At 44.7% G+C, this 12,016-nt stretch overlaps 2 protein-coding genes across 2 annotated transcripts in view; one reads left to right on the top strand and one right to left on the bottom strand.

Annotated features, from left to right (window-relative positions):
• Positions 1-5,452, bottom strand: part of ABCG8 (ATP binding cassette subfamily G member 8) — a 55,290-nt gene extending 49,838 nt beyond the window's left edge. Inside the window, 2 exon segments of the mRNA XM_029593331.1 lie at positions 3,138-3,250; positions 5,369-5,452. Of these exon segments, the coding sequence (XP_029449191.1) occupies positions 3,138-3,242 (105 nt within the window). The 5' untranslated portion in view covers positions 3,243-3,250; positions 5,369-5,452.
• A 168-nt stretch (positions 5,453-5,620) lies between these two features.
• The window catches only part of ABCG5 (ATP binding cassette subfamily G member 5), a 63,785-nt gene continuing 57,389 nt past the window's right edge, over positions 5,621-12,016 (top strand). Inside the window, exons 1-2 of the mRNA XM_029593330.1 lie at positions 5,621-5,816; positions 11,217-11,338. Coding sequence (XP_029449190.1) covers positions 5,686-5,816; positions 11,217-11,338 — 253 coding nt within the window. The 5' untranslated portion in view covers positions 5,621-5,685. The remainder of the gene's footprint in view (positions 5,817-11,216; positions 11,339-12,016) is intronic.

The raw sequence follows: 12,016 nt of genomic DNA, 5'->3' as shown, positions 1-12,016 counted from the left end.
TTCTCCTTGAGGGACATGAAGAAAAGTACTGACTATAGGTCATAGAAATGAGACCTAAACAAGCATGACATTTTGAATAGGCAACCACCTGACAAAATATTGATAGAAAAGATATTGCAGTATTCCATGAATTGGAATAATACATTAGAATGGATTTGTGTATCCTTGTTGAATAATAGAGTGGACCAATGATGACGCCATATCACAAAGATGAGAAAACAAGGAAACATGTATTTGATAAGTGTCAAGGCATGAGATGAGAAAGGACTTGTAAGAGAGATACTGATATCTGGACCAGACCCAAAGATGGCTATTAGTCCTTTCACATATAGGGCTGCCCACTGGCTCCAGACTTTCAGGACAGGTTGATCTAGACCTGGTTTTACTAACCTGCATGCAGGTACAGGGACAGTAAATTTTAAACAGCCGCACAGGTGCACATGTACATGCGTATGCCAGCTCGTGCCAAAGGATGTGGCCATTTTATAACATATGTGTGTATATGCATGCATAGTATAAAATAGGCTGAACGTGCGTATATATGTGCACAATTTTATATGGCTGCGCACATGTGCATGCAAATGCCGCTTCTACCACCTAAGTGGGGGAACTTTTATAAGGGACATGCGCTGATGCAAAAAACGGTTTCCTCAGTTCATTCCCAGTTAGCCCAGAAAATAGGAAAACTGGGAATGAACCTACCCCCCCCCCCCCAGTTAAATAGCCTCCGTTTTACCCTGTTATAACACCAACCCTTAAAACCCGACGGACTAGACTATTTTTCGAAATGTTATTACTCACGCTATGCCTAGCAGTAGTAAAGTTACTCGGTGAGGGGAACTGGTGTGCGCTGTGTGTGTATTATTTTCATGCACATTTCAATTAAAGTTCCGGAACGCCCATGTCCTTCCCCTGCCCCACCCAGACCACACCCACTCCCCTCCCCTTTTTCAAACATCTTATTGGTGCGCATACCGGGGAAATACGTGCGTTCGCAGGTGCCTTTTTAAAATCCATGCGGCGCATGCTGCCCCGACTTCTGCGCATATCTCCTGGCTTTGGCTCGTGTAGGGCTTTTAACAATTCATCTCTTATAGCCTTGCCTTTATTAGGGAATGCAACAGGAAATCAGAATAAGTCCGAGTACGCAATGGGGTAAAGCAGAACTGGATCAGCCTTGTCCTGAAAACTTGGGGCCAGTTGGAACCCTATTCACATGTGATATTGTGAACTTAAGCACTTTTGTCAATTTTAGTCACAGCAAGTGCAAAAAGCACTAAAATGTGGTGGCAAGAATTTAGCTAATCCCAAAGTGCTTTTTTGTGACGCACACTAACATTGCCCTGGTCAATATTTGCCGGGATTTACACATTTTACACATTTTCAAAAGCTCCCCAGAATGAACAAGGATTTGAATGGATCTAGTCAAACTTTCATGACCAAATTCACAAACAGATTATGTCCACGATGTCTGTGGGAAGAAAAACAAGTCACATGGAGCTTAGAGAGAGAACTCAGGCTATGGGATTTGCATTGAGATGAAAATGAAATGAGTAGGAGCCTTAAAGGGAAACTGGAGAATGGCTGCCAGGATAAAAGTGGCCTGATGGCGATGCTTGCTAAGGGGCGGATTTTAAAAGCCCTGCTCGCGTAAATCCGCCCGGATTTACACGAGCAGGGCCTTGTGCGCTGGCGCGCCTATTTTCCATAGGCCTGCCGGCGCGTGCAGAGCCCCGGGACTTGCGTAAGTCCCGGGGTTTTTCGAGGGGGGCGTGTCGGGGCGGGGCCGATCGGCGCGGCGTTTTGGGGGCGGGACGCGGCGTTTCGGGGGCGGGCCCAGGGGCGTGGTTTCGGCCCGGGGCGGTCCGGGGGCGTGGCCGTGCCCTCCAGAACCGCCCCCAGGTTGCGTCTCGGCGCGCTAGTGGCCCGCTGGCGCGCGGGGATTTACTTCTCCCTCCGGGAGGCGTAAATCCCCCGACAAAGATAGGGGGGGGTTTAGATAGGGCCGGGGGGTGGGTTAGATAGAGGAAGGGAGGGGAAGGTGAGGGGGAGGGCGAAAGCGAGTTCCCTCCGAGGCCGCTCCGATTTCGGAGCGGCCTCGGAGGGAACGGAGGCAGGCTGCGCGGCTCGGCGCGCACCGGCTGCACAAAATCGGCAGCCTTGCGCACGCCGATCCTGGATTTTAGCAGATACGTGCGGCTACGCGCGTATCTACTAAAATCCAGCGTACTTTGTTTGCGCCTGGTGCGCCAACAAAAGTACGCGAAGGCGCACTTTTTAAAAATCTACCCCTAAGGGAATAAGCATGGTTTGGGTTCTGACTGGGCAGTGGCAGCTGGCAGAGAACATGCAGGAAGGAAATTCCAGGAAGGGGGAATGTTCCTTTAGCGCTGTTTTAACAAATTGGCCAAATAGAATAACACATTCCCCTCTTTCCAACAAATGAGCTGGGAGTTATGGCACTCGTTTGTCATACAGTTCAAAAATAATCTGAGGGATGGTATTTCAGTCTGTCACAATGGGGTTTCTTATAGATAGAGACCAGCAATAACGAAGCGTTTAATTGTCTTTCAATCAATTTCTGGCCTTTAATTTAATTTAATAAAAAAACAAACCATTAATTACTCGCTCTATCTTACATTGTAGGACAGTTACCATCACCATACATAAAAATATAAAACATACAGTTCTTATATCAAACATACAACCTACTTTTATTAAAAGTCTCTACTCTTTTTAATACTGATACCATTCAACCTCCTTGGTTCCCAGCCTCATCATGAGGAAACGTGTATTTCTTAATTTAAGGTTCAATGTGAAAGAAACTGTTTGATTCGCATCGAGCCTTAAACTCAGTGATGCAATGCGGTGCATAAAAGTGGATATTCATATATTAATTCAAATTTATTTTATCCCTATAATATTAACTATGCCTCAGCTTGGATAAGGATCATATCTTTCTTGTTTACTGCCCTCCCCACCGCCAAAAATCCTGCAAACCTATGCAATGCATCTACTTTTGCACTGTCGTTTTTTTACTATTTTGCAAATCTATCAGCAAAAAACTGTCAAGTTCCAGAAAGTCAACATAACTGAAAAAAATATCACACCCCCTAAACACAAAGCAGAACTTTTACCTGGTAGTTGAGGTCTCTGACTTCAAGAACATTTGACTCGCCACTGTATGTGAAATACAAACTGTTATCATCTTCGGACGAGAATACGCTGTCTCTGGAGTTCATTATAGACTCTAGGAATAATTAACAAATGAATAATTACTTTTGAAATAACCCTTTTTTTTTTTTTAATCCGCTTGTTGCTGGGCCGGTCCTTCATCCAGCCTTGGACCATTCCAACTTCATTTACCTGCTCTCCTGCCCCTGGGGGAGGGGATCACAGTCAGAGTTTAGAACCTCACATGCCACAGAATTAAAAGCAGCAATAATCCACAGCCTGACAGACAGGGTCAGGGATAAGCTGTGGATCAAGAACTTTCACAAAGGCTACTTATTACCCAACTGGCATTTCTCGCCTTAAAACGGAGGCCTGTTAGCAGTAGCACAGGCCTTGGAGCTGAGGCAGAACCTGGACTGTGCCTCTGTCAAAAATGTGTAATCTCCTGCAGCCCAGCCCTTGACTATCGCAAGGCGGACTGCACTTTTAGGAGAGACAGAATCTGTAAGGAGAAGATCATAACAAGGATTTGTAACTGTGTGAGAGTTTCTCAGTGTAGTGCGTTAGAAACAAAGGGGCCGATGCAAAAAAAAAAAAAAAAAAAAGCGCGGAAAGCGGGTGCTGAAAAGTCAGCGCCCGCTTTCTTAACGTGCGCATGGCACTTGCAAGGGGGGGGGGGGGGCGCCATGCTATATTATCATTAGGGGGGGTCGCGTTAGCAAGGAGGCACTTGGGTCGCTTGCTAATGCGACCCTGCAGTTACCAGCGGTCTGCCGGTTATGAACACTGACGCCGAGCATACTGGCGTCAGTCTTTTTAATGCGGCCGGCTGAGTTTTTTGGGTTTTTTTTAACTTTTAAAAGAAGTACAGAAAGCAGTTTTTTCTGCTTTTCTGTACTTTTTTTCAATGCACTCAACTATTAACGCCTGCTCCAGGCAGGTGTTAATAGCTGAGCAATAGACGCACATTTATTTTTTTGCATTTGGAGTGCATGAGTAATAGCCTCATTCACATGCATTTGGATGTGATGAGCGCTATCCCATCCACTCCGCGTTGGACGCGCGTTAAATAGGCACCAATCCCCCTATTGCATTAGGGGGTGGATTAGCGCCTATTTAACCCGGTCTGACTGTGGGTTATACAGTGCGCTCGACTGAGCGCACTATATTGCATCGGCCCCAAAGGGCGATAAGCAAGTTGTAAGTGAGGCCTTTTTACTGGGTTGACTTAATATTTTTGTGCTAAATAACAAATCAGACACCAACTGAAAGAAATGGATCCGTTGTCATTTCTAACAGACCCATGCAGCAGCAGCGGCAGCGGCCCCGAGCCCTGCCCGAGCGCTGGATGAAGGATTACTCGCATTTTAGAAACGTCAGCGAAGTCTGGGCTTTTGAGCCAAACTTCCCAAAGAGGCTTTTGAAAGTTAGAGAACTACATTGCTGTCCCGATAATTCTGATTAAACCTCTTTTTATTTGTTCCTTTTATTAGCGTTTTATGAGATCTCTTAATGATTTTACCTGACTGGGTTTTACTTCGATCGTATTTCTTACTTGCTACGGTCTAGGATCTATTTACAGGTTTATTCAGGGGTTTTTATATCTATAAAGGTGAGAAGCCCCAAGTTGGTTAGTCAAACTTGATCTGCGCCTGCCTGCTATTCTGTTTTCCTCTCTTTGATTTCTTGATCTTGCAGATAGGCGGTTTTTTTTTTTAAATTTATCTTCTGTCCTCCACTGAGCGCCTAATCTATTGGCGCAGCAAATCAAACAATTCTGAACTAAATACTCGTACGATCTCGCACCATTTCGCTTTGCCAATGCGTTTCACTTTTCCTGCAAGCGGTCTCAAGAAAGGCGCGAAAGCAGCACGCCGGGGAGTCAGCCTTGCTGGGCGCCGCAGCCAGGTTATTACTCAGCAATCGCGCCGGCGTGGATTTCCGCGCAAGCCAAGAGCACCGAGCTGGTAGCAGGGAGATAAGTTGCACTGCTGCATTAAGAAAACGGTTGGGCTTTATTTTATTGACCAATAGAAAGACTTACACCAAGAACGAGAAGGAGCTTCTTCCAGCCCGATCAGCGCCCCCCCCCCCCCCCCCCCCCCCCCCCCGGTGCCCAGCCCCCGTCTCATCCCGGGGGCTTGGTTCACCTTCTAAGTTGATTTTTGAGTCCAAGCCCGGGAATGTATTTTACCTGCTCAGCTTCGCTGAGAGATGCGGCGGAGGCGGAAGCGACGATCCCCCCCCCCCTCTGCAGCGCTCGGCTCCCCTTCTCCTCTCCCGCGCTCCTCCTCGCTGGCAGCCCGGGAAGCCTGGCACCGGCGCACGGGATGCAGAGCGGCACTGGCACTGGAGACGGACGCCCTGCCCCCCCTCCCCCTCCCATGCGCTCCCTCCGCCCGAGTCCAAAGGTGAAGCGATAAGCGGAACCGGCAGAGCGGCGGCGGCGGCGGCCACTTCCCTCGGAGCTCTGCAGCGGCGATCTGCGCCTCTCTCGGTGCCCGGGGAAAGATGGATGGGCCCCGCGGCTCCCAGGTCTGGACGGAGGAGACCGACGTCAGAGGCCGGCGGCCCGGAGCAGGAGAGGGGGCAGAGGGGCCCCGCTGCTGTGTCAGTGCCCGCGGACTCTCATACACCGTTAGGTAAAGGGGCAGGGACCTCGCAATACTCCCAGGTTCCAATACTCGGGTAAAGGGGTTGAGAACCGAGGGTACTCGGGGACTCTAACGCACAGGTAAAGGGCCTGAAATCTCAGGATGCTCCCGGGCTCTAATAGGCAGGTAAAGGACTGAGATTTCAGGATACTCGGAGACATAACCAGGAGCTCTAATACGCAGGTAAAGGGATGAGATCTCAGGATACTCAGAATCTAATATTCAGGAGTTCTAATACTTAGGTAAAGGGCTGAGATCTCACAATACTTGGGAGGAGGTCTAATACTCAGGTAAAGGGCTGAGATCTCAGGATACGCAGAGACATAATCAAGAGCTCTAATACTTAGGTAAAAGGCTGAGATCTCAGGATATTCGGAGACATAATCAGGAGCTCTAATACTCAGGTAAAGGGCTGAGATCTCAGAATACTTGGGAGGTCTAATACTCAGGTAAAGAGCTGATATTTCAGTTTATTCAGGGGCTGTCATATTTGGGAGTATAATACTTGGGAGGTATAGTACTCAGGTAAAGGGCTGAGATCTCAGGATACTCAGAAACTAATATTCAAGAGTTCTAATACTTAGGTAAAGGGCTGAGATCTCAGGATCCTCAGAAACATACTCAGGAGTTCTAATACTTAGGTAAAGGGCTGAGATCTCAGGATACTCGGAAACTAATATTCAGGAGTTCTAATACTTAGGTAAATGGCTGAGATCTCAGAATACTTGGGAGGTAGATAATGGCTGAGATCTCACAGTACTTGGGAAGTCTAATATACAGGTAAAGGGCTGAGATCTCACAATACTTGGGAGGTCTAATACTCAGGTAAAGGGCTGAGATCTCAGAATACTTGGGAGGAGGTCTAATACTCAGGTAAAGGGCTGAGATCTCAGAATATTTGGGAGCTCTAATACTTAGGTAAAAGGCTGAGATCTCAGGATACTCGGAAACTAATATTCAGGAGTTCTAATACTTGGGTAAAGGGCTGACATCTCAGGATACTCGAAAACTAATATGCAGGAGTTCTAATACTTAGGTAAATGGCTGAGATCTCAGAATACTTGGGAGGTAGATAATGGCTGAGATCTCACAGTACTTGGGAAGTCTAATATACAGGTAAAGGGCTGAGATCTCACAATACTTGGGAGGTCTAATACTCAGGTAAAGGGCTGAGATCTCAGAATACCTGGGAGGTCTAATACTCAGGTAAAGAGCTGATATTTCAGTTTATTCACGGGCTGTCATATTTGGGAGTATAATACTTGGGAGGTAGAATACTCAGGTAAAGGGCTGAGATCTCAGAATATTTGGGAGCTCTAATACTTAGGTAAAAGGCTGAGATCTCAGGATACTTGGAAACTAATATTCAGGAGTTCTAATACTTAGGTAAAGGGCTGAGATCTCAGAATACCTGGGAGGTCTAATACTCAGGTAAAGAGCTGATATTTCAGTTTATTCACGGGCTGTCATATTTGGGAGTATAATACTTGGGAGGTAGAATACTCAGGTAAAGGGCTGAGATCTCAGAATACTCGGAAACTAATATTCAAGAGTTCTAATACTTAGGTAAAGGGCTGAGATCTCAGGATCCTCAGAAACATATTCAGGAGTTCTAATACTTAGGTAAATGGCTGAGATCTCAGAATATTTGGGAGGTAGATAATAGCTGAGATCTCACAGTACTTGGGAAGTCTAATATTCAGGTAAAGGGCTGAGATTTCAGAATAATTGGGAGGTCTAATACCTAGGTAAAGGGCTGAGATCTCAGAATACTTGGGAGGTCTAATACTCAGGTAAAGAGCTGATATTTCAGTTTATTCAGGGGCTGTCATATTTGGGAGTATAATACTTGGGAGGTCTAATACTCAGGTAAAGGGCTGAGATCTCAGAATACTTGGGAGGAGGTCTAATACTCAGGTAAAGGGCTGAGATCTCACAATATTGGGAGGTCTAATACTCAGGTAAAGGGCTGAGATCTCAGAATACTTGGGAGGTCTAATACTCAGGAAAAGGGCTGAGATCTCACAATACTTGGGAGGAGGTCTAATACTCAGGTAAAGGGCTGAGATCTCAGAATATTTGGGAGCTCTAATACTCAGGTAAAGGGCTGAGATCTCAGGATACGCGGAGACATAATCAGGAGCTCTAATACTTAGGTAAAAGGCTGAGATCTCAGTATACTCGGAAACTAATATTCAGGAGTTCTAATACTTAGGTATAAGGCTGAGATCTCAGGATACTTGGAAACTAATATTCAGGAGTTCTAATACTTAGGTAAAGGGCTGAGATCTCAGAATACTTGGGAGGTCTAATACTCAGGTAAAGAGCTGATATTTCAGTTTATTCACGGGCTGTCATATTTGGGGAGTATAATACTTGGGAGGTATAATACTCAGGTAAAGGGCTGAGATCTCAGGATACTCGGAAACTAATATTCAAGAGTTCTAATACTTAGGTAAAGGGCTGAGATCTCAGGATCCTCAGAAACATATTCAGGAGTTCTAATACTTAGGTAAATGGCTGAGATCTCAGAATATTTGGGAGTTAGATAATAGCTGAGATCTCACAGTACTTGGGAAGTCTAATATTCAGGTAAAGGGCTGAGATTTCAGAATAATTGGGAGGTCTAATACCTAGGTAAAGGGCTGAGATCTCACAATACTTGGGAGGAGGTCTAATACTCAGGTAAAGGGCTGAGATCTCAGAATATTTGGGAGCTCTAATACTTAGGTAAAAGGCTGAGATCTCCGGATACTCGGAAACTAATATGCAGGAGTTCTAATACTTGGGTAAAGGGCTGAGATCTCAGGATACTCGAAAACTAATATTCAGGAGTTCTAATACTTAGGTATAAGGCTGAGATCTCAGGATACTTGGAAACTAATATTCAGGAGTTCTAATACTTAGGTAAAGGGCTGAGATCTCAGAATACTTGGGAGGTCTAATACTCAGGTAAAGAGCTGATATTTCAGTTTATTCAGGGGCTGTCATATTTGGGAGTATAATACTTGGGAGGTCTAATACTCAGGTAAAGGGCTGAGATCTCAGAATACTTGGGAGGAGGTCTAATACTCAGGTAAAGGGCTGAGATCTCACAATATTGGGAGGTCTAATACTCAGGTAAAGGGCTGAGATCTCAGAATACTTGGGAGGTCTAATACTCAGGTAAAGGGCTGAGATCTCACAATACTTGGGAGGAGGTCTAATACTCAGGTAAAGGGCTGAGATCTCAGAATATTTGGGAGCTCTAATACTCAGGTAAAGGGCTGAGATCTCAGGATACGCGGAGACATAATCAGGAGCTCTAATACTTAGGTAAAAGGCTGAGATCTCAGTATACTCGGAAACTAATATTCAGGAGTTCTAATACTTAGGTATAAGGCTGAGATCTCAGGATACTTGGAAACTAATATTCAGGAGTTCTAATACTTAGGTAAAGGGCTGAGATCTCAGAATACTTGGGAGGTCTAATACTCAGGTAAAGAGCTGATATTTCAGTTTATTCACGGGCTGTCATATTTGGGAGTATAATACTTGGGAGGTATAATACTCAGGTAAAGGGCTGAGATCTCAGGATACTCGGAAACTAATATTCAAGAGTTCTAATACTTAGGTAAAGGGCTGAGATCTCAGGATCCTCAGAAACATATTCAGGAGTTCTAATACTTAGGTAAATGGCTGAGATCTCAGAATATTTGGGAGGTAGATAATAGCTGAGATCTCACAGTACTTGGGAAGTCTAATATTCAGGTAAAGGGCTGAGATTTCAGAATAATTGGGAGGTCTAATACCTAGGTAAAGGGCTGAGATCTCACAATACTTGGGAGGAGGTCTAATACTCAGGTAAAGGGCTGAGATCTCAGAATATTTGGGAGCTCTAATACTTAGGTAAAAGGCTGAGATCTCAGGATACTCGGAAACTAATATGCAGGAGTTCTAATACTTGGGTAAAGGGCTGAGATCTCAGGATACTCGAAAACTAATATTCAGGAGTTCTAATACTTAGGTATAAGGCTGAGATCTCAGGATACTTGGAAACTAATATTCAGGAGTTCTAATACTTAGGTAAAGGGCTGAGATCTCAGAATACTTGGGAGGTCTAATACTCAGGTAAAGAGCTGATATTTCAGTTTATTCAGGGGCTGTCATATTTGGGAGTATAATACTTGGGAGGTCTAATACTCAGGTAAAGGGCTGAGATCTCAGAATACTTGGGAGGAGGTCTAATACTCAGGTAAAGGGCTGAGATCTCAGAATATTTGGGAGCTCTAATACTTAGGTAAAAGGCTGAGATCTCAGGATACTCGGAAACTAATATGCAGGAGTTCTAATACTTGGGTAAAGGGCTGAGATCTCAGGATACTCAAAAACTAATATTCAGGAGTTCTAATACTTAGGTATAAGGCTGAGATCTCAGGATACTTGGAAACTAATATTCAGGAGTTCTAATACTTAGGTAAAGGGCTGAGATCTCAGAATACTTGGGAGGTCTAATACTCAGGTAAAGGGCTGAGATCTCAGAATACTTGGGAGGAGGTCTAATACTCAGGTAAAGGGCTGAGATCTCACAATACTTGGGAGGAGGTCTAATACTCAGGTAAAGGGCTGAGATCTCAGAATATTTGGGAGGTAGATAATGGCTGAGATCTCACAGTACTTGGGAAGTCTAATATTCAGGTAAAGGGCTGAGATTTCAGTTTATTCAGGGGCTGTCATATTTGGGAGTATAATACTTCGGAGGTATAATATTCAGGTAAAGGGCTGAGCTCTCAGGATACTCGGAGACATATTCAGGAGTTCTAATACTTAGGTAAAGGGCTGAGATCTCAGGATACTCGGAAACTAATATTCAAGAGTTCTAATACTTAGTTAAAGGGCTGAGATCTCAGGATACTCGGAAACTAATATTCAGGAGTTCTAATTCTTAGGTAAGGCTGAGATCTCAGGATACCTGGGAAGTCTAATACTCAGGTAAAGGGCTGAGATCTCAGGATCCTCGGAAACTAATATTCAGGAGTTCTAATACTTAGGTAGAGCTGAAATCTCAGGATATTTGGGTGCTCATAGGCTCAAGTAAAGGGCTGAGATCTCAGAAAGCTCCCATTTGGCAGTTGATGAGACCTGGCACTGAATATAGGTCAGGGTCACATGGGTTTTTGATGCCAGCTTGCTGTTGGTGGATGACTTACACATAAAACTTCATTCAAAGTTATTTTTCTCTGCTCTCATTTTATTAGAGTTTCATTTTAAATGTGGCAGAGGCTGCACTTTTGGATTTTGTTTATTCTATGTTTTATGAGACCTTACAGTCCATGAGCTTTGCAGACCACACGCTGCACACGTCCCTTCCCTTCCTCTGTGTTACCCTCCGGATCCTTTCCTTTCTAGTGAGCGTGTGGGACCGTGGTGGAATCTCCCATCCTACCATCACAAAAGGACAAGGCAGATCCTAAAGGATGTCTCCTTTTACATAGAGAGTGGCCAGCTGATGGGGATTTTAGGGAATTCTGGTAAGTAGAAGTGCAATTCAGTATAACTGGTGAGGTAGACCGAATAAGTCTTCAGCAGGCTGTTTTCTACTTGGTGATCATTCTTATTTTAAATTTCATTTAGATTCAAAGATTTTTGAATACAACCAAAAGTAAGGCATAATTACCAAGAATCATAGTGTAGGTATCATCCCTAGCCCACCCTTCCTCCTCTACCTCTCCCCCCCCCCCCTTTAGCTTGTCAGACAGTTGACACGTTTCTCTTGCTCCCAGGTGTGAAAAGCATTCCAAGTTTTTTCCAGTTGTGCAGTTGTACCATGTCAAATCATGGTAAATCATTCCATCTGCTAGATTAATAAAAGTCCTTTATACACAGAAGCCTTGCTAGGTTCAAATTGTTTCTTCCAGTGCGCTGCAGTTTCACAGGTGCTGCTATAAGATGTCCACCGATGCGGACAGTAGACAGGTCAATGGGTCTTCTTCCATCGTACACCCTCTTATGTCTAATATGAGGCTACAGACCATTTTCCAATATGGTTCAATCCTGGGATATGACCACCAAGTATGACCCACAATCCCTCCAACAACAATCAGAAATATTAGGAAACCTGCTCTTTAAATGTCTAGGAGTACAGTAACATCGCAAATATACTTAATTTTCTGTCAACTAGGCTGAACCTGGCCAGCCGTTTTCTAATA

This window comes from Rhinatrema bivittatum, chromosome 3 (assembly GCF_901001135.1).
Source record: "Rhinatrema bivittatum chromosome 3, aRhiBiv1.1, whole genome shotgun sequence".
NCBI lineage: Eukaryota > Metazoa > Chordata > Amphibia > Gymnophiona > Rhinatrematidae > Rhinatrema > Rhinatrema bivittatum.
This window is presented reverse-complemented; position numbering and strand designations above follow the sequence as displayed.